This window comes from Somniosus microcephalus, chromosome 3 (assembly GCF_052327205.1).
Source record: "Somniosus microcephalus isolate GS21.2 chromosome 3, FLI_Smic_1.0, whole genome shotgun sequence".
Lineage (NCBI taxonomy): Eukaryota > Metazoa > Chordata > Chondrichthyes > Squaliformes > Somniosidae > Somniosus > Somniosus microcephalus.
Genome location: NC_140989.1, coordinates 8,225,045 through 8,248,475, shown reverse-complemented (window position 1 = coordinate 8,248,475; position 23,431 = coordinate 8,225,045). Strand labels below are relative to the sequence as shown.

Below are 23,431 nucleotides of genomic sequence, written 5' to 3'. Positions count from 1 at the left end.
CCTTTGATTGCTGTGATTATCTCTCTGCCGAGGTGTGATAAATGGCAGTTAGAAAGATTACCTGTAATCATCTGGCATTATTCTCTGACTATATAAGCTGTGTCTTTATGCATCTCTCCACTTCACCTGACGAAGGAGCAGTGCTCTGAAAGCTTGTGATTTCAAATAAAACTGTTGGACTATAACCTGGTGTTGTGTGACTTCTTACATCTCTCTGACTCCCCCTCTCTCTCTCTGACTCCCCCTCTCTCTCTCTGACTCCCCTCTCTCTCTCTGACTCCCCTCTCTCTCTGACTCCCTCTCTCTCTGACTCCCCCTCTCTCTGACTCCCCTCTCTCTCTCTGACTCCCTCTCTCTCTCTCTGACTCCCCCTCTCTCTGACTCCCCTCTCTCTCTGACTCCCCCTCTCTCTCTCTCTGACTCCCACTCTCTGGTCTCCCCCTCTCTGACTCCCCCTCTCTCTGACTCCCTCTCTCTCTCTGTCTCACAGATGTCTCTAATTAGAACGTTAATATTTTCTAACTGTCATTATCAGTAATATTTGGGTAAATCGAGGCTGTATGTTTCAAAATCCACCTAATATATACTTTTTTGATAAAAGAATGCAAATTAAGAAGAGGAAAGACACTCTGGTCAGGGTCTTTTGCTTGTATGCATGATTTTTCAGTGAATTAAAATGAATGGGCAAGTTTAAAAGCCTGACTCCTCTCTCTCTCTCAACTTAATGCACTCTCTGAGTGATGCATTTACTTCGGCACTTTGTATATTAAATGTGGATATAGTCATTTATAATAGAAAAGTTGACTCGAAAGTGTGACAAAAATGTGAGAACCGGAAGTAAGGTTTTGTAGACAGGAAGTGCTTGCAGATGTAAGATTTTTAATAAAGTTTTTAGATAAATAATTTGTGTTTGTTTTGTTCTTTGCAAAAATATTGAATGCTTCACATATTCAAAAACTTCCACAGCAGTAAGCTTCCTCACAGTGAACTTGGTATCTTTTTCTTCACAGAAAGGCGATCAGATAGCGGTAGCAGTGAAGACCTGTAAAACCGACTGCACGTTTGAGGTCAAGGAAAAGTTCTTAGTCGAAGGAAGTAAGGTTTGCTTACCCAAGATTTGGATGAGTTGAAACTGGGTTGGTTCCTAGCCACCACTCAGGCTAATATTTATTTTGCTTTGTGGCGGCACCTGTCCCTTTATGGTCTGAACAACTGCACTGATATTGTTACTGATACGGTCTAAGCTCATAAAACAGAACCATCACTGCACAAAACTCAGAGGGGTTCGCTAGCTCAGGGAATCCCCCTCAGGCACAAGCTAATGTACAGACTGGCGCGCACTACACACCAAATAACATGCAGGCTGGAATGTGTTGGGTATAGAACAGTGGATAAGTTACAGATTGTTATGTACAGCAACTTGTATTTATACAGCGCCTTTAACGTAGTGAAACGTCCCCCAAGGAGCTTCACGGGAGCGATTATCAGACAATATTTAACACCGAGCCACATAAGGAGATATTAGGGCAGGTGACCAAAAGCTTGGTCAAAGAGGTCGGTTTTAAGGTGCATTTTAAAGGAGGAAAGAGAGGTCGCGAGGCGGAGAGGTTTAGGGAGGGAATTCCAGAGCTTAGGGCCCAGGCAGCTGAAGGCACGGCCACCAATGGTGGAGCGATTAAAATCGGGGATGCTCAAGAGGCCAGAATTAGAGGAGTGCAGATATCTTGGGGGGTTGTGGGGCTGGAGGAGGTTACCGAGATAGGGAGGGGCGAGGCCCTGGAGGGATTTGAATACAAGGATGAGAATTTTTTAATCGAGGCGTTGCCGGTGTAGGTCAGCGAACACAGAGGCTGATGGATGAACGGGACTTGGCGTGAGTTAGGACACGGGTCAGCGAGCACAGTGGGTGATGGATGAGCGGGACTTGGCGCGAGTTAGGATATGGGCAGCGAGCACAGGGGGTGATGGATGAACGGGACTTGGCGCGAGTTAGGACACGGGTCAGCGAGCACAGGGGGTGATGGATGAGCGGGACTTGGCGCGAGTTAGGATATGGGCAGCGAGCACAGGGGGTGATGGATGAACGGGACTTGGCGCGAGTTAGGACACGGGTCAGCGAGCACAGGGGGTGATGGATGAGCGGGACTTGGCGCGAGTTAAGATACGGGCAGCGAGCACAGGGGGTGATGGATGAACGGGACTTGGCGCGAGTTAGGATATGGGCAGCGAGCACAGCGGGTGATGGATGAGCGGGACTTGGCGCGAGTTAGGATACGGGCAGCAGAGCTTTGGAGGAGCTCAAGTTTACAGAGGTCAATGTATAGAAGTGGAATGTGGTTGAAGGTGGTAAGAGATCCATCTGTTACAGTAACAATAACATGTCACCAATTGTGACAACTGCCAGCTCACATGTTAAAACTCAATTTAGGGTATCTATCTTTTTGACCATGAAAAAGCATTGCTGATTGGCTGTTAGGGATCATTACTTCAAAAACACATCTGAACTGTCACACTGTCCTCATCTGAACTGCAGCGGGTTAGAACCAGTATCAGTTACAGAAATGACTGCAGTGTGTACCATCTACAAGATGCACTGCAGCAACTCGCCAAGGCTTCCTCAGCAGCACCTCCCAAAACCCACAACCTTCACCACCCAGTTGTTGCCTGGTAACACCATCACCTCCAAGTCACACACCATCCTGACTTGGAAATATATCGCCATTCCTTCATCGTCGCTGGGTCAAAATCCTGGAACTCCCTCCCAAACAGCACTGTCATAGAGTCATAGAGTCATAGTCATAGAGTCATAGAGTTATACAGCACAGAAAGAGGCCCTGTCTAATCTAATCCCATTTTCCAGCATTTGGTCCGTAGCCTTGTATGCTATGGCATTTCAAGTGCTCATCTAAATGCTTCTTGAATGTTGAGGGCTTCTGCCCCTATCACACTTTCAGGCAGTGAGTTCCAGATTCCAACCACCCTCTGGGTGGAAAAGGTTTTCCTCAAATCCCCTCTAAACCTCCTGCCCCTTACCTTGAATCTATGCCCCCTTGTTATTGACCCCTCTACTAAGGGGAAATGTTCCTTTCTATCCACCCTATCTATGCCCCTCATAATTTTGTATACCTCAATCAGGTCCCCCCTCAGCCTTCTCTGCTCCAAGGAAAACAACCCCAGCCTGCCCAGTCTTTCTTCATAGCTGAAGCGCTCCAGCCCAGGTAACATCCTGGTAAATCTCCTCTGCACCCTCTCCAAAGCAATCACATCCTTCCTATAGTGTGGCGACCAGAACTGCACACAGTACTCCAGCTGTGGCCTTACCAGCATTTTGTACAGCTCCATCATAACCTCCCTGCTCTTATATTCTATGCCTCGGCTAATGAAGGCAAGTATCCCATATGCCTTTTTAACCACCTTATCCACCTGTTCTGCTGCCTTCAGGGATCTATGTACATGCACACCAAGGTTCCTCTGATCCTCTGTCTTTCCTAGGGTCTTACCATTCATTGTGTATTCCCTTGCCTTGTTAGTCTGTCCAAAATGCATCACCTCACACTTTTCAGGGTTAAATTCCATTTGCCACTGTTCCGCCCATCTGACCAACCCATCTATATCGTCCTATAGCCTGAGGCTTCCCGCCTCGCTATTTACCATCCCACCAATTTTCGTGTCATCTGCAAACTTACTTACTGGCTAGGATAAATAAAATTAAAGAGTTAAATGCGTGGCTCAAAGACTGGTGTGGGAGAAATGGGTTTTGCTTTTTGGGACACTGGCACCAGTACTGGGACAGGAGGGAGCTGTTCCATTGGGACGGACTCCACTTGGCCAGTGCTGGGACTAGAGTCCTGGCGAATCATATAACTAGGGCTGTAGAGAGGGCTTTAAACTAATTAGTGGGGGGGAGGTTTCTAGAGAGCAAATAATAGAAATGACAACAGAGAAGGTCATAGACATAGGTAGCAGTGGGGGAATTAAAAAACAGAACGTGTCAGGAAGGGACAGAAGGTATGGCGTAAAAAGTAAAGTACTAAAAAGGGAAAAAACAAGAACAAAGTGTTACAAAACATATTTGAAAGTTCTTTATCTGAATGCATGTAGCATTCGTAACAAAATGAATGAGTTAACGGCACAAATAACGACATATGGGTATGATCTTGTGGCCATTACAGAAACATGGCTGCAGGATGACCATGACTGGGAATTAAACATACCAGGTTATTTAACAATCAGGAAGGACAGGCAGGAAGGGAGAGGAGGTGGGGTGGCTATGTTAATAAAGGAAGGAATCACTATAATACAGAGAAATGATATTGGGTCAAAGGAGCAGGATAGTGAAACAGTTTGGGTGGAGATAAGGAATAATAAGGGGAAAAAAGCACTAGTGGGTGTAGTCTATAGGCCTCCGAACAGTTGCAACTCTGTTGGACGGAGTATTAATCAGGAAATAGTTGAGGCTTGTAATAAGGGAACAGCTATAATTATGGGGGATTTTAATTATCATATTAACTGGACAAATCAAATTGGGCAGAGCAGCCTTGAGGATGAGTTCATTGAGTGTATTAGGGATGGGTTTCTTGAGCAGTATGTAACTGAACCGACCAGGGGGCAAGCAACCTTAGATCTGGTCCTGTGTAATGAGACAGGATTAATTAAAAATGTCCTAGTAAAGGATCCCCTTGGAATGAGTGACCATAACATGGTTGAATTCCATATTCAATTAGAGGGTGAGAAGGTTGGATCTCAAACAAGCGTGCTGAGCTGGAATAAAGGTGACTATGAAGGTATGAGAGCGGAATTGATTAGAGTGGACTGGGAAAATAGATTAAAGGGTAAGATGGTACATGATCACTGGTGTACATTTAAGGAGTTATTTTACAACTTCCAAAAAAAATATATTCCACTGAGGAAAAAAGGGTGTAAAAGAAAAGATAGCCATCCGTGGCTAAGTAAAGTAATTAAGGATAGTATCCGACTAAAACCAAGGGCATATAAGGTAGCCAAATCTAGTGGGAGGATGGAAGATTGGGAAGTCTTTATAAGACAGCAAAAAATAACTGAAAGATTGATTAAGAAAGGGAAGATAGATTATGAAAGTAAATTAGCAAAAAATATAAAAACAGACAGCAAAAGTTTCTATAGTTATACAAAAAGAAAAAGGGTGGCTAAAGTAAATGTTGGTCCCTTAGAGGATGAGACCGGGAAATTAATGGTGGGAAACATGGAGATGGCAAAAACGCTGAACAAATATTTTGTATCAGTCTTTACAGTAGAGGACACTAAGAATATCCCAACACTGGACAAACAGGGGGCTCTAGGGCGGGGGGGGGAACGAAATACGATTAAAATCACTAAGGAAGTGGTATTTGGTAAAATAATGGGACTCAAGGCGGATAAATCCCCTGGACCTGATGGCTTGCATCCTAGGGTCTTGAGGGAAGTGGCGGTAGGGATTGTGGATGCATTGGTAATAATTTTCCAAAACTCCCTGGACTCAGCAAAGGTCCCGGCAGATTGGAAAACTGCTAATGTAACACCCTTATTTAAAAAGGGCAGTAGACAGAAGGCTGGAAACTATAGACCGGTTAGCCTAACATCTGTGGTTGGTAAAATGTTAGAGTCCATTTTTAAGGAGACAGTAACGGGACATTTGGATAAACATAATTTAATAGGACAAACTCAGCATGGTTTCATGAAAGGGAAGTCATGTTTGACAAATTTGCTTGAGTTTTTTGAAGAAGTAACATACAGGGTGGATAAAGGGGAACCAGTGGACGTAGTGTATTTAGACTTCCAAAAGGCATTTGACAAGGTGCCACACAAAAGATTATTGCTCAAGATAAAAAATCACGGGATTGGGGGTAATATTCTGGCATGGGTGGAGGATTGGCTCTCTAACAGAAAGCAGAGAGTTGGGATAAATGGTTCGTTCTCAGATTGGCAACCAGTAACTAGTGGTGTTCCGCAGGGGTCAGTGCTGGGTCCCCAACTCTTTACAATCTATATTAACGATTTGGAGGAGGGGACCGAGTGTAACATATCAAAGTTTGCAGATGATACAAAGATGGGACGGAAAGTAGTGAGTGAGGAAAATAAATGTATTTTGATGCTTTGGCAACATAAGATGTAACTTATCATGCCAATAAAGCGATTTGAATTGTGAATTGTGAATTGTGAGGAGGACATAAAAAACCTGCAAAGGGACATAGACAGGCTAAGTAAGTGGGCAGAGATTTGGCAGATGGAATACAATACTGGAAAGTGTGAGGTTATGCACTTTGGCAGGAAAAATAATAGAGCAAGTTATTATCTTAATGGCAAGAAACTGGAAAGTACTGTAGTACAAAGGGATCTGGGGGTCCTGGTGCACGAAACTCAAAAAGTTAGTATGCCGGTGCAGCAAGTGATCAAGAAGGCCAATGGAATGTTGGCTTTTATTGCTAGGGGGATGGAATATAAAAACAGGGAGGTATTGCTGCAGTTGTACAAGGTATTGGTGAGACCGCACCTGGAATACTGCATACAGTTTTGGTGTCCATACTTAAGAAAAGACATACTTGCTCTCGAGTCAGTACAAAGAAGGTTCACTCGGTTAATCCCGGGGATGAGGGGGTGGTCATATGAGGAGAGGTTGAGTAGATTGGGACTCTACTCATTGGAGTTCAGAAGAATGAGAGGCGATCTTATTGAAACATATAAGATTGTGAAGGGGCTTGATCAGGTGGATGTGGTGAGGATGTTCCCAATGATGGGTGAAACTAGAACTAGGGGGCATAATCTTAGAATAAGGGGCTGCTCTTTCAAAACTGAGATGAGGAGAAACTTCTTCACTTAGAGAGTGGTAGGTTTGTGGAATTTGCTGCCCCAGAAAGCTGTGGAAGCTACATCATTAAATAAATTTAAAACAGAAATAGATAGTTTCCTAGAAGTAAAGGGAATTAAGGGTTACGGGGATGTGGTAAACCACTGTTTGTATTCCACTGTGTACATGCCTGGACATGCCTCGGCTGACTCCTCCCACAAGTCCTAGTATAAAGGTGACTGCTCCCCAGCCCTTTGTATTTCTGGACCGGTCGACCACTCGAGGCAGACCTTCATTCTTTTGTTAATAAAAGCCTTTAGTTACTCTCTTAACTCTCAGTCTTTTATGAGTAATTGATAGCGCATCAATTTTATTAACAAAATTTTTATAATGGAGAAGATCCTCACACCAGCATGCCTGGACTTAGATCATCGGGAGGCGGACTCATCCACCAAGTTTACTCACTGGCTTAAGTGTTTCGAAAAATTCCTGACCGCCTCCGCAGCAATCAAATCGGACGAGGACAAACTGGATGTCCTGACCTCCAAAGTGAACCACCGAGTGTACTCGGTCATCCAAGACGCGACCTCGTACGCGGACGTTATCAAGCTCCTCAAGGACCAGTACACGCGCCCAGTGAACGAAGTGTACGCCAGGCACCTTCTGGGGAGTCGGAAACAACAACCTGGGGAATCGACCGTGGAATACCTTCAGGCACTGTCTGTGCTTCGCCGGGCCTGTGGTTGTAAGGATGTAAAGGCCGCCGTGTACACAGAGGAACTTATCCGGGACGCTTTTGTAGCGGGCCACAGATCCAATTACACCCGACAGCGACTGTTGGAGCAGAGTGACCTCGACCTCAACAAGGCCTCTGAACTCGCACTATCATTGGATGCAGCCTACCGGGGCATGGATGCCTACTCCTCTGCACCGTGGACGCCACGGGGAACGACAGCCTGGGACACGGTAGGACCGCCTCATAGCGCCGTGCCACCCCAGCCACACCCCAGCAATGGCCCAACTACCGCAGCAGTGCCCCAAGGCCAGAAATGCTACTTCTGTGGCCAGGCAAAACACCCCAGAGCGCGCTGCCCGGCGAAAAACGCGATCTGCTCGGGCTGCGGGAAGAAGGGACACTACGCTAGCGTCTGCAGGGCCAAAGCCACCCCGAACCCCAGCAGCGCCGCGTGTGGGCCATGCGGGCCGCCATCTTGGGCCTCCCCGGCCATGTGCGAACCACCGGTACAGCAGCCATTTTGGACGCCTCCAGCCACATGGGGATCATGGACGCCGCCATCTTGGACGACAGCCGGAACGCAGCAGGCCCCCAACACCGCCTCATCTGATACCCGCAGCGACACACCGACCCCTACGCTGGCATCCGTTACACTGGACCAAGCGAGACCGCACCAGCTGGCCAGTTCCACAATGGACATTAAGGTAAATGGTCACGATACAATCTGCCTTTTTGACTCTGGGAGCACGGAGAGCTTCATCCACCCCGACACGGTGCGGCGTTGCTCTCTCCCAGTCCTGCCCGCGCAACAGCGGATTTCTATGGCCTCCGAGTCCCAGTCGGCGGACATCGGCGGCTACTGCATGGTGACACTCGTAGTAGACGGGACTGTGTACGATAATTTTAAACTTCTGGTCCTGCCCGACCTCTGCGCTGCCGTCCTGCTGGGGTTAGATTTTCAGTGCCACCTTAAAAGTGTTACGATGGCGTACGGTGGACCCCTACCCCCACTCACAGTCCGCAGCCAGCAGCTTCCAAATTGCCCGCCGCGCACCAGGTGCAACCTTTCCACACTCAGAGTCACCCCCCCCCCACTGTTTGCTAACCTCGCCCCCGACTGTAAGCCCATTGCCACAAAGAGCAGGCGATACAGTGCCGGGGACAGGGTTTTCATTAAAACCGAAGTGGAGCGGCTCCTGAAGGAAGGGATTATTGAGGGCAGCACCAGCCCCTGGCGAGCCCAGGTTGTGGTCGTTAAGACCGGCGAGAAGCAGCGCCTGGTCATCGACTACAGCCAGACAATAACTCGCTACACCCTGCTGGACACCTACCCACTCCCCCGCATAGCTGATATGGTCAACCAGATCGCGCAGTACCGCGTCTTCTCGACCATTGACCTGAAATCAGCGTACCACCAGCTCCCTATCCGCCCTGAGGACTGCCAGTATACTGCCTTTGAGGCAAACGGCCACCTCTATCACTTCCTTAGGGTTCCCTTTGGCGTCACCAACGGGGTCTCTGTCTTCCAAAGGGAGATGGACCGGATGGTAGATCAAAATGCGTTGCAGGCCACTTTCCCATATCTGGACAATGTGACCATCTGCGGCCGTGACTTGCAGGACCATGACGCAAACCTCGAAAAATTCCTCCGCACCGCCCAACTCCTGAACCTGACATATAACAAGGAGAAGTGCATATTCCGCACAAACCGCCTCGCCATCCTTGGCTGTGTTGTGGAACATGGAGTCATCGGCCCCGACCCCGACCGGATGCGTCCCCTTATGGAACTCCCACTGCCCCACTGCCTCAAGGCCCTGAAGAGGTGCCTAGGGTTTTTCTCCTATTACGCCCAGTGGGTCCCCTACTATGCGGACAAGGCCCGTCCGCTGATCAAGTCCACCTCTTTTCCCTTGACGGCAGAGGCCCGCTTAGCCTTCCACCGTATCAAGGAGGACATTGCCAAAGCCACCATGCACGCAGTGGACGAATCCATCCCCTTCCAGGTGGAAAGCGACGCGTCCGACTTTGCCCTGGCCGCTACCCTCAATCAGGCGGGGAGACCCGTGGCCTTCTTTTCACGAACCCTCCAAGGCCCGGAGACCAGACACTCCGCTGTTGAGAAGGAGGCCCAGGCGATTGTGGAGGCTGTGCGTCATTGGAGGCACTACCTGGCCGGAAAACGATTTACCCTGCTCACTGACCAGCGTTCAGTTGCTTTCATGTTTAACAACAAGCAGAGGGGCAAAATCAAAAATGACAAGATCTTGAGGTGGAGAATCGAACTTTCCACCTACAATTACGAGATCTTGTACCGGCCCGGGAAGCTCAATGAAGCCCCGGATGCGCTTTCGCGTGGCCCCTGCGCCAGCGCGCAGATCGATAGGCTGAGGGCCCTCCACAATGACCTCTGCCACCCGGGGGTCACCAGGTTCTTCCACTTCATCAAGGCCCGCAACCTGCCTTACTCCATTGAGGAGGTCAGGACCATGACCAAGAACTGCCAAGTCTGCGCTGAGTGCAAACCGCACTTTTATAGACCAGACAGGGCCCACCTGATAAAAGCCACTCGCCCTTTCGAGCGCCTGAGCGTTGATTTTAAAGGGCCTCTCCCCTCCTCCGACCGCAATGTGTACTTCCTCAATATTATTGATGAGTACTCCCGTTTCCCGTTCGCCATCCCCTGCCCGGACATGACCAGTGCCACGGTCATTAAATGTCTGAACGACCTCTTCACCCTGTTCGGTTTCCCCAGCTATATCCATAGCGACCGGGGCTCATCGTTTATGAGCGACGAACTCCGTCAGTACCTGCTAACTAGGGGTATTGCCACAAGCAGGACCACCAGTTACAACCCCCGGGGGAACGGACAGGTGGAAAGAGAAAATGCGGCAGTTTGGAAGGCCGCCCTGCTAGCCTTAAAGTCTAGGGGCCTCCCAACCTCCCGCTGGCAGGATGTGCTCCCCGATGCGCTCCACTCTATTCGGTCACTGCTCTGCACTGCCACTAACGCCACCCCTCATGAGAAAATGTTTGTCTTCCCAAGGAAGTCCACATCGGGGACATCGCTACCGCCATGGCTGACGTCCCCAGGGCCGGTCCTACTGAGAAGACACGTGAGGACCCATAAAACGGACCCCCTGGTCGAGAGGGTCGACCTCCTCCACGCCAACCCCCAGTATGCTTACATTGCATACCCGGACGGGCGGGAGGACACAGTCTCCATAAGAGACCTTGCACCCTCGGGGGCCGCAGTAACCCACTACTCACTACCACCCCCCCCCCCCCCGACCCGACATCCAGCCCCAGCAGACGGCAGGCCTGGGCCCCGCGACCCGCTCGACATCTACGAGGACGACACGCCTGTGCCACAGCCTACGCAGGACTCGACGCCGGAAGCTCCACTACCCCTGCCGTCGCCACGCCGATCACAGCGGCAGACAAGACCTCCGGAGAGACTCCAATACACTAACTTTTAATACACTTCACCCCGCCGGACTCAATTTTAAACAAAGGGTGAATGTGGTAAACCACTGTTTGTATTCCACTGTGTACATGCCTGGACATGCCTCAGCTGACTCCTCCCACAAGTCCTAGTATAAAGGTGACTGCTCCCCAGCCCTTTGTATTTCTGGACCGGTCGACCAATCGAGGCAGACCTTCATTCTTTTGTTAATAAAAGCCTTTAGTTACTCTCTTAACTCTCAGTCTTTTATGAGTAATTGATAGCGCATCAGGGGAGCGGGCAGGAAATTGGACATGAGTCTAGGTTCGGAATGGTCATGGCCCTGTGGGTAGTGGAGTGGGCCCAGGGGCCGTGTAGCCTGGTTCTGCTCCTACTGTGTTCTAATTCTGTGTTAGATTTCAGGAGATGGTTTTATTCCTGTTCCTGGCTGGGGTGGAGATCGCCTTTACAGAAGGTAAGTACTGTAGAAAATATAGGGACAGAGTGATCTCCTGGAAGAATTTCGATCGCCTAGATGGGTCGGGGAGGAAGTTCCCAGATTTTTTTCTCCCAAATTGGCCACTGGGTCTTTTATCTGGTTTTTCGCCTCTCCCGGGAGATCACATGGGTTCGGGTGGATGGAGAGTGATAGAAGACTTGAGGTTAGGATCAGATCAGCCATGATCTTATTGAATGGTTTAGCATGCTCGAGGGGCCGATTGGCCTACTCCTGCTCCTATTTCTTATGTTCTTATGTTCTTATGATCATACCTTTTACATTCACATCCAAATCATTAATGTAGACCACAACCAGCAAGGGACCCAGCACCGATCCCTGCGGTACCCCACTGGACACAGGCTTCCAGTCACAAAAACAACCTTCCACCATCACCCTCTGCCTTCTGCCACTAAGCCAGTTTTGGATCCAATGTGCCAAGGCACCCTGGATCCCATGGGCTCTTACCTTCCTGACCAGTCTCCTATGCGGGACTTTATCAAAAGCCTTACTGAAATCCATGTAAACCACATCCACTGCACTACCCTCATCCACACACCTAGTCAACCCCTCGAAAAATTCAATCAAATTGGTCAGACATGATCTTCCCTTGACAAAGCCATGCTGGCTGTCCCTAATTAATCCTTGTCTCTCCAAGTGGAGACCAATTCTGTTCCTCAGAATTTTTTCCAATAATTTCCTGACCACTGATGTTAGGCTCACTGGCCTGTAATTCCCTGGTTTATCCCTACTACCCTTCTTGAATAATGTGGCAGTACCTTCACCACACGGACTGCAGCGGTTCAAGAAGGTGGCTCAGCACCACCTTCTCAAGGGCAACTAGGGATGGGCAATAAATGCTGGCCTTGCCAGTAACACCCACATCCCAAAGAATGATTAAAAACAGTGAACCGGAATCAGTACTGTGACTCAACCTTTACCTGTTTGCTCTCTGTGTCTCTCTGTCTCTCTCTCTGTCTCTCTTTTGGTCTCTCTCTCTGTCTCTCTCTCTGTCTCTCTCTCTGTCTCTCACATTCTGTTTCTCCCTGTTTCTCTCTCTGTCTCTTTCTCTCTTTCTCTCTCTTTCTCTCTCTTTCTCTCCCTCTCTCTCCCTATCTCTCTCTGTCTCTCTCTCTCTCTTTCTCTCTCTATCTCTCTTTCTCTTTCTCTCTCTCTCCTCACTACTCTTTGGGGCTTGATTTCCACCCAGTAGGCTGTTCTCGTGAAAGGTCAACTCCTGAAATGTTCACCGACCTTTTCTCTTTACAGGTGCTGGCAGAGCTGGCGTACATTTCTAGAATTGTCTGCAGATACTGGTTTTTCTTGTTTTCTGTGCGACAATGTTTGATAAAGAAAGGGAAAATAGAACCTGAGAGTAAACTAGCGAGAGACATAAAAACAGACAGTAAAAGCTTCTATAGGTCTGTAAAAAGGAAAAGATTAGCGAAAGTAAATGTGGGTCCCTTACAGGCCGAGACAGGAAATATTTATAATGGGGAATAAGAAAATGGCAGAGAAATTAAACAAATACTTTGTGTCTGTCTTCAGAGAAGAAGACACAAAAAAACTTCCTGGAAATAGTGGACAACCGAGGGCCCAGCGAGAATGAGGAACTGAAAGATATTAGTTTTAGTAAAAAGTAGTAATAGAGAAATGAATGGGGCTGAAAGCCGATACATCCCCTGGACCTGATGGCCTAGGATTCCAAAAGAGTTGGCCATAGAGATAGTGGATGCATTGGTTGTCATTTTCCAAAATTCCATAGATTGTAGAATGGTTCTTGCGGATTGGAAGGTAGAAAATGTAACCCCACTATTTAAGAAAGGAGGGAGAGAGAAAACGGTGAACTACAGACCAGTTAGCCTGACATCAGTAGTAGGGAAAATGCTAGAATCTATTATTAAGGGCGTGGTAACAGGGCAGTTGGAAAATAATAATAGGATTGGGCAGAGTCAACATGGACTTATGAAAGGGAAATCGTGTTTGACAAATCTGTAGAGTTTTTTGATGTTGTAACTAACAGAATAAATAAGAGGGAACCAGTGGATGTGGTGAATTTGGATTTTCAGAAGGCATTCGATAAGGTTTTGAACGGCAATAGATTGGGAGAAGGGGAAGTGCAAAGAGACCTGGGTGTCCTTGTGCACCAGTCGCTGAAGGTAAGCATGCAGGTGCAGCAGGCGGTTATGAAGGCAAATGGTATGTTGGCCTTCGTAGCGAGAGGGTTTGAGTACAGGAACAAGGATGTCTTGCTGCAGTTGTACAGGGCCTTGGTGAGACCGCACCTTGAGTATTGTGTGCAGTTTTGGTCGCCTTATCTGAGGAAAGATGTTCTTGCCATGGAAGGAGTGCAGCGAAGATTCACCAGGCTGATACCTGGGATGGCAGGAATGACGTATGAGGAGAGATTGTGCCGATTGGGCTTATACTCACTGGAGTTTAGAAGATTGAGAGGGGATCTCATCGAAACCTATAAAATTCTGTCAGGCCTGGACAGACTAGATGCAGGAAGGATGTTCCCGATGGTCGGAGAGTCCAGAACCAGGGGTCATAGTCTAAGGATAAGGGGTAAGCCATTTAGGACTGAGATGAGGAGGAATTTCTTCACCCAGAGAGTGGTGAACCTGTGGAATTCTCTGCCACAGAGGGCGGTGGAGGCCAGTTCATTAAATATATTCAAGAAGGAGTTGGATATATTTCTTAAGGCTAAAGGGATCAAGGGATATGGGGAGAAGGCAGGGACATGGTACTGAATTTGGATGATCAGCCATGATCTCATTGAATGGCGGAGCAGGCTCGAGGTGCCAAATGGCCTACTCCTGCTCCTATCTTCTATGTTTCTATGTTTCTATGTAAGGTCATAGAGTCATGGGCTGGACTTTGATACTGGAGGCGTGTAGGAGGCGGGACTACAACTTTTGGGGTTGTAGTCCCGCCTCCATTGAGTTCTAGCCAACCCACGCGATTTTCCCCTGATTGACCTTGTTGAGCCCGCCCAGTGGGCTCAGCAGGCCAATAAAGGGCCACCTGGCAACAGGTGATGTCACAGGTTGACATTTCATCTGTCAAGAGCTTTTGACAGATGAAATATCAGCTTTTGACAGATGAAATATCAGCGTTTGACAGCTGTTTGAAGCTGTCAAACACTGACAATCTGTACTCCAAGTTAATTCCTTCCTCTCAGGCTGAATTAGAGATCTCTCCAGAACAGAAAGCTGAATGCTGCAGATTTTGACAGCTCGCGGCCATTCTGCTTTCTGTGCCAGTGAGATGAGGGACTCCCAAGACCTGAAGGAAGAAAGGCTGTAAAGGTAAATAAAACTTCTTTAAACACTTTACACACACCAAACACACTTACCTCTGCACTCATGCACCCATCACTCACCTGAACACCGGACATCTCGAACCCTTCAAGCCCTTCAGCCCGACGGCCCGCCTCGCTAACTTGGCGTGGTTTGGAGCCATCGGGAATCCCACACTTCAGGGCTAAAAATAGGGATTAGGCTAAAAACTGCCTGTTAACTACCTGTTAACAGGCACTTAATTGGCACTAATCCCCTTCCCGCCTTGGGAAGACGGCTCCCAGCACAGGTCGGGTATCCGCCTCCTGGGAAACTGGCATGGAGGCGGGTTGGGGGCGGGATGGGTTCGTGCCCCCTGATTTCACGATTTTAACCCCCCACACGCCTCCAATTCCGCCTCCTCAATGAAAATCCTGCCCATAGAGTTATACAGCACAGAAAGAGGCCCTTCGGCCCATCGTGTCCGCGCCGGCCATCAAGCCCTGTCTATTCTAATCCCATTTTCCAGCACTTGGTCCGTAGCCTTGTATGCTATGGCATTCAAGTGCTCATCTAAATGCTTCTTGAATGTTGTGAGGGTTCCTGCCTCTACCACCCTTTCAGGCAGTGAGTTCCAGATTCCAACCACCCTCTGGGTGAAAAAGTTCTTCCTCAAATCCCCTCTAAACCTCCTGCCCCTTACCTTGAAACTGTGCCCCCTGGTTATTGACCCCTCTACTAAGGGGAAAAGTTCCTTTCTATCTCCCCTATCTATGCCCCTCATAATTTTGTACACCTCAATCAGGTCCCCCCTCAGCCTTCTCTGCTCTAAGGAAAACAACCCCAGTCTGTCCAGTCTCTCTTCATAACTGAAGCGCTCCAGCCCAGGTAACATCCTGGTGAATCTCCTCTGCACCCTCTCAAATGCAATCACATCCTTCCTATAGTGTGGTGACCAGAACTGTATACAGTATTCCAGCTGTGGCCTAACCAGCGTTTTGTATAGCTCCATCATAACCTCCCTGCTCTTATATTCTATGCCTCGGCTAATGAAGGCAAGTATCCCATATGACTTAACCACCTTATCTACCTGTCCTGCTGCCTTCAGGGATCTATGTACATGCACACCAAGGTCCCTCTGATCCTCTGTCCTTCCTGGGGTCCTACCAGTCATTGTGTATTCCCTTGCCTTGTTAGTCCTCCCAAAATGCATCACCTCACACTTTTCAGGGTTAAATTCCATTTGCCACTGTTCTGCCCATCTGACCAACCCGCCTATATCGTCCTGTAGCCTGAGGCTTCCCTCCTCGCTATTTACCACCCCACCAATTTTCGTGTCATCTGCGAACTTACTGATCATACCTCCTACATTCATATCTAAATCATTAATGTACACTACAAACAGCAAAGGACCCAGCCACACAAGAGGTTATTAAACAAAATTAGGGCTCATGGGATTGGGGGTAATATACTAGCATGGATTGAGGATTGGTTAATGGACAGAAAACAGAGAGTAGGAATAAACGGGTCATTTTCGGGTTGGCAGGCTGTAACTAGTGGGGTACCACAAGAATCAATGCTTGGGCCTCAGCTATTCACAATCTACATCAATGATTTGGATGAGGGGACCAAATGTAATATATCCAAGTTTGCTGATGATACAAAGCTGGGTGGGAGTGTAAGTTGTGAGGAGGATGCAAGGAGGCTTCAAGGGGATATAGACAGGCTAAGTGAGTGGGCAAAAACATGGCAAATGGAATATAATGTGGAGAAATGTGAAGTTATCCACTTTGGTAGGAAAAATAGAAAAGCAGAGTATTTTTTAAATGGTGAGAGATTGGGAAATGTTGGTTCAGAGGGACCTGGGTGTCCTTGTACACGAATCACTGAAAGTTAACATGCAGGTACAGCAAGCAATTAGGAAAGCAAATGGTATGTTGACCTTTATTACAAGAGGATTTGAGTATAAGAGTAAAGACGTCTTACTGCAATTATATAGGGCCCTGGTGAGACCACACCTGGAGTATTGTGGACAGTTTTGGTCTCCTTACCTAAGGAAGGATATACTTGCCATAGCGGGAGTGCAACGAAGGTTCACCAGACTGGTTCCTGGGATGGGGGGATTGTCCTATGAGGAGAGATTGAGTAGACTAGGCCTATATTCTCTAGAGTTTAGAAGAATGAGAGGTGATCTCATTGAAACATACAAAATTCTTACAGGACTTGACAGGGTAGATGCAGGGAGGATGTTTCCCCTGGCTGGGGAGTCTAGAACCAGGGGACACAGTCTCAGGATAAGGGGTTGGCCATTTAGGACTGAGATGAGGAGAAATTTCTTCACTCGGAGGGTGGTGAATCTTTGGAATTCTCTACCCCAGAGGGCTGTGGAGGCTCAGTCGTTGAGTATATTCAAGACAGAGATCGATAGATTTTGGACTCTAAGGGAATCAAGGGATATGGGGATAGGGCAGGAAAGTGGAGATGAGGTAGATGATCAGCCATGATCTTATTGAATGGCGGTGCAGGCTCGAGGGACGGTATGGCCGACTCCTGCTCCTAATTCTTATGATCTTATTTCTTTTTCCAGCAATCATGAGGCCTCTCGACCATCCACACGTGGTCAAACTGATTGGGATGATCGAAGAGGAACCAGCCTGGCTAATCATGGAATTGTATTCCTACGGAGAGGTAAGAGGGGTTGTGAACCCTGGAGCATGTCCTGATGGGAGGTTGAGAGTAGACGGGCAGAGCAACTTCACAGGACTCTACCTCAACCTAAGTGAAGGTCGTGGTTTCACGCCCAACTTCAGAGACTTAAGTGCACCGCAGGGCCGTACTGAGGGAGTGCTGCACTGTCAGAGGGGCTGTATTGAGGGAGCGCTGCACTGTCGGAGGGGCTGTGCTGAGGGAGCGCTGCGCTGTCGGAGTGTCAGTACTGAGGGAGCGCTGCAGTGTCGGAGGGGCAGTACTGAGGGAGCGCTGCACTGCCGGAGGGTCAGTACTAAGGGAGTGCTACACTGTCGGAGGAGCAGTACTGAGGGAGCGCTGCAGTTTCAGAGGGGCAGTACTGAGGGAGCGCTGCACTGTTGGACGAGCAGTACTGAGGGAGCGCTGCACTGTCGGAGGGTCAGTACTAAGGGAGTGCTGCACTGTCGGAGTGTCAGTACTGAGGGAGCGCTGCAGTGTCGGAGGGTCAGTACTGAGGGAGTGCTGCACTGTCGGAGGGGCAGTACTGAGGGAGTGCTGCACTGTCGGAAGGGCAGTACTGAGGGAGTGCTGCACTGTCAGAGGGGCAGTACTGAGGGAGCGCTGCAGTGTCGGAGGGGCAGTACTGAGGGAGCGCTGCACTGTCGGAGGGGCAGTACTGAGGGAGCGCTGCAGTGTCAGAGGGGCAGTACTGAGGGAGTGCTGCACTGTCGGAGGGGCAGTACTGAGGGAGCGCTGCAGTGTCAGAGGGGCAGTACTGAGGGAGTGCTGCACTGTCGGAGGGGCAGTACTGAGGGAGCGCTGCAGTGTCGGAGATGCCGTCTTCGAATGAGATGTTAAACCGAGGCCCCGTCTGCTCTCTCAGGTGGATGTAAAAGATCCCAGGGCACTATTTTGAAGAAGAGCAGGTTGTTCTTCCCGGTGTCCTGGACAATATTTATCCCTCAACTGACGTCACTAAAACAGATGTTCTCGCCATTATCACGCTGCTGTTTGTGGGAGCTTGCTGTGCACAAATTAGTTGCCACATTTCCTACATTATAACAGTGACTAAACTCCAAAAGTACTTCATTGGCTGTGAAGCTCTTTGGGATGTCGTAAGGATGTGAAAGGTGCTATAGAAATGCAAGATTTTTATTTCTTTCCTTTTAACATCATGCAGGAGGCAAAGAGGCATTTGTAAGGCTGATTGATACAACACAGAAGGAGGCCATTCGACCCATCGTGCCTGTGCCGGCTCTTTGAAAGAGCTCTCCAGTTAGTCCCACTCCCCCTGCTCTTTCCCCAGAGCCCTGCAAATTTTTCCTCTTCAAGTATTGATCCAATTCCCTTTTGAAAGTTATTATTGAACCTGCTTCCATCGCTCTTTCAGGCAGCGCATTCCAGATCACAACAACTCGCTGCGTAAATTTTTTTCCTCATGTGGTGGTTTTGTCGCACTTACTGTTGGCACCTACGTCCCAGGGCGCTTCACAGGAGATTATCAAACAAAATTTGGCACCAAGTCACAGTAAGAGATATTAGGGCAGGTGACCAAAAGCTTGGTCAAAGAGGTCTGTTTTAAGGAGTGCCTTAAAGGAGGAAAGAAACATGGAGAGGCGGAGAGGTTTAGGGTGAGAATTCCAGAGTTTAGGGCCCAGGCAGCTGAAGACACGGCCACCAATGGTGGAGTAACTGAAATCGGGGATGTTCAAGAGGGCAGACGGCCCCTTGAGCCTGCTCCGCCACACGGCCCCTCGAGCCTGCTCCGCCACATGGCCCCTCGAGCCTGCTCCGCCACACGGCCCCTCGAGCCTGCTCCGCCACACGGCCCCTCGAGCCTGCTCCGCCACACGGCCCCTCGAGCCTGCTCCGCCACACGGCCCCTTGAGCCTGCTCCGCCACACGGCCCCTCGAGCCTGCTCCGCCACACGGCGCCTCGAGCCTGCTCCGCCACACGGCCCCTCGAGCCTGCTCCGCCACATGGCCCCTCGAGCCTGCTCTGCCATTCAATATGATTATGGCTGATCATCGAACTCAACTCCACTTTCCCGCCCAATCTCCATCTCCCTTGATTCCCCGAGAGTCCAAAAATCTATCGGTCTCAGCCTTGAATATACTCAAAGACTCAGCACTCACAGCCCTCTGGGGCAGAGAATTCCAAAGATTCACAACCCTCTGAGTGAAGAAATTCCTCCTCATCTCAGTCTTAAATGGCCGACGGTGGCATAGTGGTTAGCACTGTTGCCTCACAGCGCCAGGGACCCAGGTTCGAATCCGGCCTTGGGCGACTGTCTGTGTGGAGTTTGCACATTCTCCCCGTGTTTGCGTGGGTTTCCTCCGGGTGCTCCGGTTTCCTCCCACAGTCCAAAGATGTGCGGGTTAGGTTGATTGGCTATGATAAATTGACCCTTAGTGTTAGGGGGATTAAATACGTGGGGTTACGGGGATAGGGTGGGATATGTGTTGGTGTAGGGGTTACGGGGATCAGGTGGGATATGTGTCGGTGCAGGCTCGATGGGCTGAAATGGCCGCTATCTGCACTGTGGGGTTTCTGTGATTCTGTGATTCTGTGACCCCTTATCCTGAGACTATGCCCCCTAGTTCTAGACTCTCCAGCCAGGCGAGACAACCTCTCAGCATCTACCCTGTCAATCCCCTTCAGAATCTTGTATGTTTCAATGAGATCACCTCTCATTCTTCTAAACTCCAGAGAGTATCGGCCCAGTCTACACAATCTCTCATCATAGGACAGTCCTCTCATCCCAGGAATCAATCTAGTGAACCTTCGTTGCACCGCCTCTAAGGCAAGTATATCCTTCCTTAGATAAGGAGACCAGAACTGTGCCCAGTACTCCAGGTGTGGTCTCACCAAGGCCCTGTACAATTGTAGCAAGACTTCCTTACTCTTATACTCCAACCCCCTTGCAATAAAGGCCAACATGCCATGTGCCCAGTACTCCAGGTGTGGTCTCACCAGAGACCTGCCTGTCACCGGTTGAGCCATATCCAATCCTTTTCCTGACCTTTCACTAGTTGGCCTCGAAAGTCCGTAGGGTTTTAGCTGAAGTGTCGAGATACGCTTTCCTAGGGTGGTTTAGAATTCCCCCAGAGATAACTTGCATCGGGGAAAGCACATTTTAATGGGCAAGACATGAACAGACTTCAAATAACAACAGAACATGCTGGAAACACTCAGCATCTGTGGAGAGAGAAACAGAGTTAATGTTTCAGGGCGATGACCCTTCGTCAGAACTGGAAAAGGTTGGAGATGGAACAGGTTTTTAAGCAAGGGCAGGGAAAGGGGGGGGAGGAAAGAACAAAAGAGAAGGTCTGTGATAGGCTGGAAGGCAGGAGAGATTAAGAAACAAAAGGGATGATGGTGCAAGGCAAGAGGAGATGGTAATGGGAAATGTTAAGAAACAGAAGGTGGGTCTAGAAGAGGTGTAAATGGCGATGGCAGAAACACCAACAGCTGCCATGTGAGAGAAAAAAACATAGGGGCCGAGGTTATGATCAGAAATTGTTGAACTCGATGGTGAGTCCAGAGGACTGTAAAGTGCCTAATCGAAAGATGAGATGCTGTTCCTCGAGATTACGATGAGCTTCGTTGGAACAGTGTAAGAGGCCGAGGACAGAGAAACATAGAAAAATAGGAGCAGGAGTCGGCCATTCTACCTTCGAGCCTGCTCCGCCATTCAATATGATCATGGCTGATCCTCTATCAATACCATATTCCCCCTCTCTCCCCATACCCCTTGATGCCTTTTGTGTCTAGAAATCTATCTATCTCCTTCTTAAATATATTCAGTGACTTGGCCTCCACAGCCTTCTGTGGCAGAGAATTCCACAGGTTCACCACCCTCTGAGTGAAGAAATTTCTCCTCATCTCAGTCCTAAATGACCTACCCTGTATCCTGAGACTGTGACCCCTCGTTCTAGACCCCCCAGCCAGGGGAAACATCCTCCCTGCATCCAGTCTGTCTAGCCCTGTCAGAATTTTATACGTTTCAATGAGATCCCCTCTCATTCTTCTAAACCCAGAGAGGTCAGAGTGGGAGTGGAGTGGAGAATTAAAGTGACAGGCGACCGGAAGCTCGGGGTCACCCTTACGGACTGAACGGAGGTGTTCCGCAAAGCGGTCACCCAATCTGCGTTTGGTCTCCCCAATGTAGAGGAGACCACATCGTGAGCAGTGAATACAGTATACTAGATTGCAAGAAGTACAAGTAAATCGCTGTTTCACCTGGAAGGGGTGTTTGGGGCCCTGGACAGTGGGTGTTTACACACCCGGTCCAGCTGAATGTCACCCCTTCTACAGGGCCCTCGTGTAGAGAATGTCCCAGAACACTCAAGCGTAGCGGCCCTGATAGTCCAGGGAGGCTGTCCACGGTGGGGCGGGGCAGTATCCGCGGTGGAGCATGTTATGTTCATAAATAAATAGACATTCTTATTATGCACAGCTAACTTGAGCTAGTCACTTTATTCAGCCATGTGGACTTGTACAGCATCCATCTTGACTACTGCCTTGTGGGTAGCCTAGGGCATCGTGGGTAGCCCAGTATTTAAACATACAGCTCCACCTAGTGTACCATTCTAGAATGACATGTTACTGATCATTACAGAGCAGAGCTTTCTCTCCGCCCGCCCACTCTCCACGTGCCCAACCCTGTCTGCGATTCCAGGGTCTCGGTCATTTCAAAGGCTGGCGCCATTTCTGGCCCAGTCCATGTCGCACTGAGGAGCAGAGGGTTTGACCTCACCCCAGTGATGGTGAAACCACGGCGCTCTGGCAGTAACAGTGAAACCACGGCGCTCTGGCAGTGACAGTGAAACCACGGTGCTCTGGCAGTGACAGTGAAACCACGGCACTCTGGCAGTGATGGTGAAACCACGGCGCTCTGGCAGTGATGGTGAAACCACAGCGCCCTGGCAGTGATGGTGAAACCACGGCACTCTGGCAGTGATGGTGAAACCACGGCGCTCTGGCAGTGATGGTGAATCCACGGAGCTCTGGCAGTGATGGTGAAACCACGGCGCTCTGGCAGTGATGGTGAAACCACGCGCTCTGGCAGTGATGGTGAAACCACAGCGCTCTGGCAGTGATGGTGAAACCATGTGCTCTGGCAGTGATGGTGAAACCACGGCGCTCTGGCAGTGATGGTGAAACCACGTCGCTCTGGCAGTGATGGTGAAACCACAGCACTCAGGCAGTGATGGTGAAACTACAGCGCTCTGGCAGTGACAGTGAAACCACGTCGCTCTGGCAGTGACGGTGAAACCACAGCGCTCTGGCAGTGATGGTGAAACCACAGCACTCAGGCAGTGATGGTGAAACCACAGCACTCTGGCAGTGATGGTGAACCCACGGCGCTCTGGCAGTGACGGTGAAACCATGGCGCTCTGGCAGTGATGGTGAAACCACAGCACTCTGGCAGTGATGGTGAAACCACGGCGCTCTGGCAGGGACGGTGAAACCACGTCGCTCTGGCAGTGATGGTGAAACCACGTCGCTCTGGCAGTGACGGTGAAACCGCAGCGCCCTGGCAGTGATGGTGAAACCACAGCGCTCTGGCAGGTTCCTCCTTCTGCTGTTCCATTGGCAGTGCAGCCGATCGCTGAAATTGACTGGATTCTGAAACCAGCCTTTGGAAATCACCCCCCAGCCAAGGCCCCGGCAAGACTGGATAGCAGGAACTCACCGGCATCTATGGCGCGATGCGTTACTAAGGGCGTGAATAAGGAAGAACTGCGTGTATGATGTATTTCCCCCTCTCACTCGTGTATTATACAGCTGCCCCTGAAAGCCCCTCTATACGTCACGGAGTATAACCTCAGCTCGTCCAGTCTGGGACTCACATGGTTGATCACAAAATGTGTTTTTTTTTTAATTCAGCTTGAAAGCTACCTGGTAACAAACAAAAATAACCTGGAGGTGTTGAAAGTGCCAGGGGTTGTGACTGGGCTGGTAAGGGGCAGAACCCTTTGT

General features: G+C 49.4%; 1 protein-coding gene across 1 annotated transcript in view; it reads left to right on the top strand.

The window, feature by feature from the left end:
- The window catches only part of LOC147120823 (protein-tyrosine kinase 2-beta-like), a 389,336-nt gene that overhangs the window by 310,541 nt on the left and 55,364 nt on the right, over positions 1 to 23,431 (top strand). Inside the window, exons 16-18 of the mRNA XM_085978989.1 lie at positions 1,011 to 1,095; positions 17,345 to 17,445; positions 23,339 to 23,398. Coding sequence (XP_085835115.1) covers positions 1,011 to 1,095; positions 17,345 to 17,445; positions 23,339 to 23,398 — 246 coding nt within the window. The remainder of the gene's footprint in view (positions 1 to 1,010; positions 1,096 to 17,344; positions 17,446 to 23,338; positions 23,399 to 23,431) is intronic.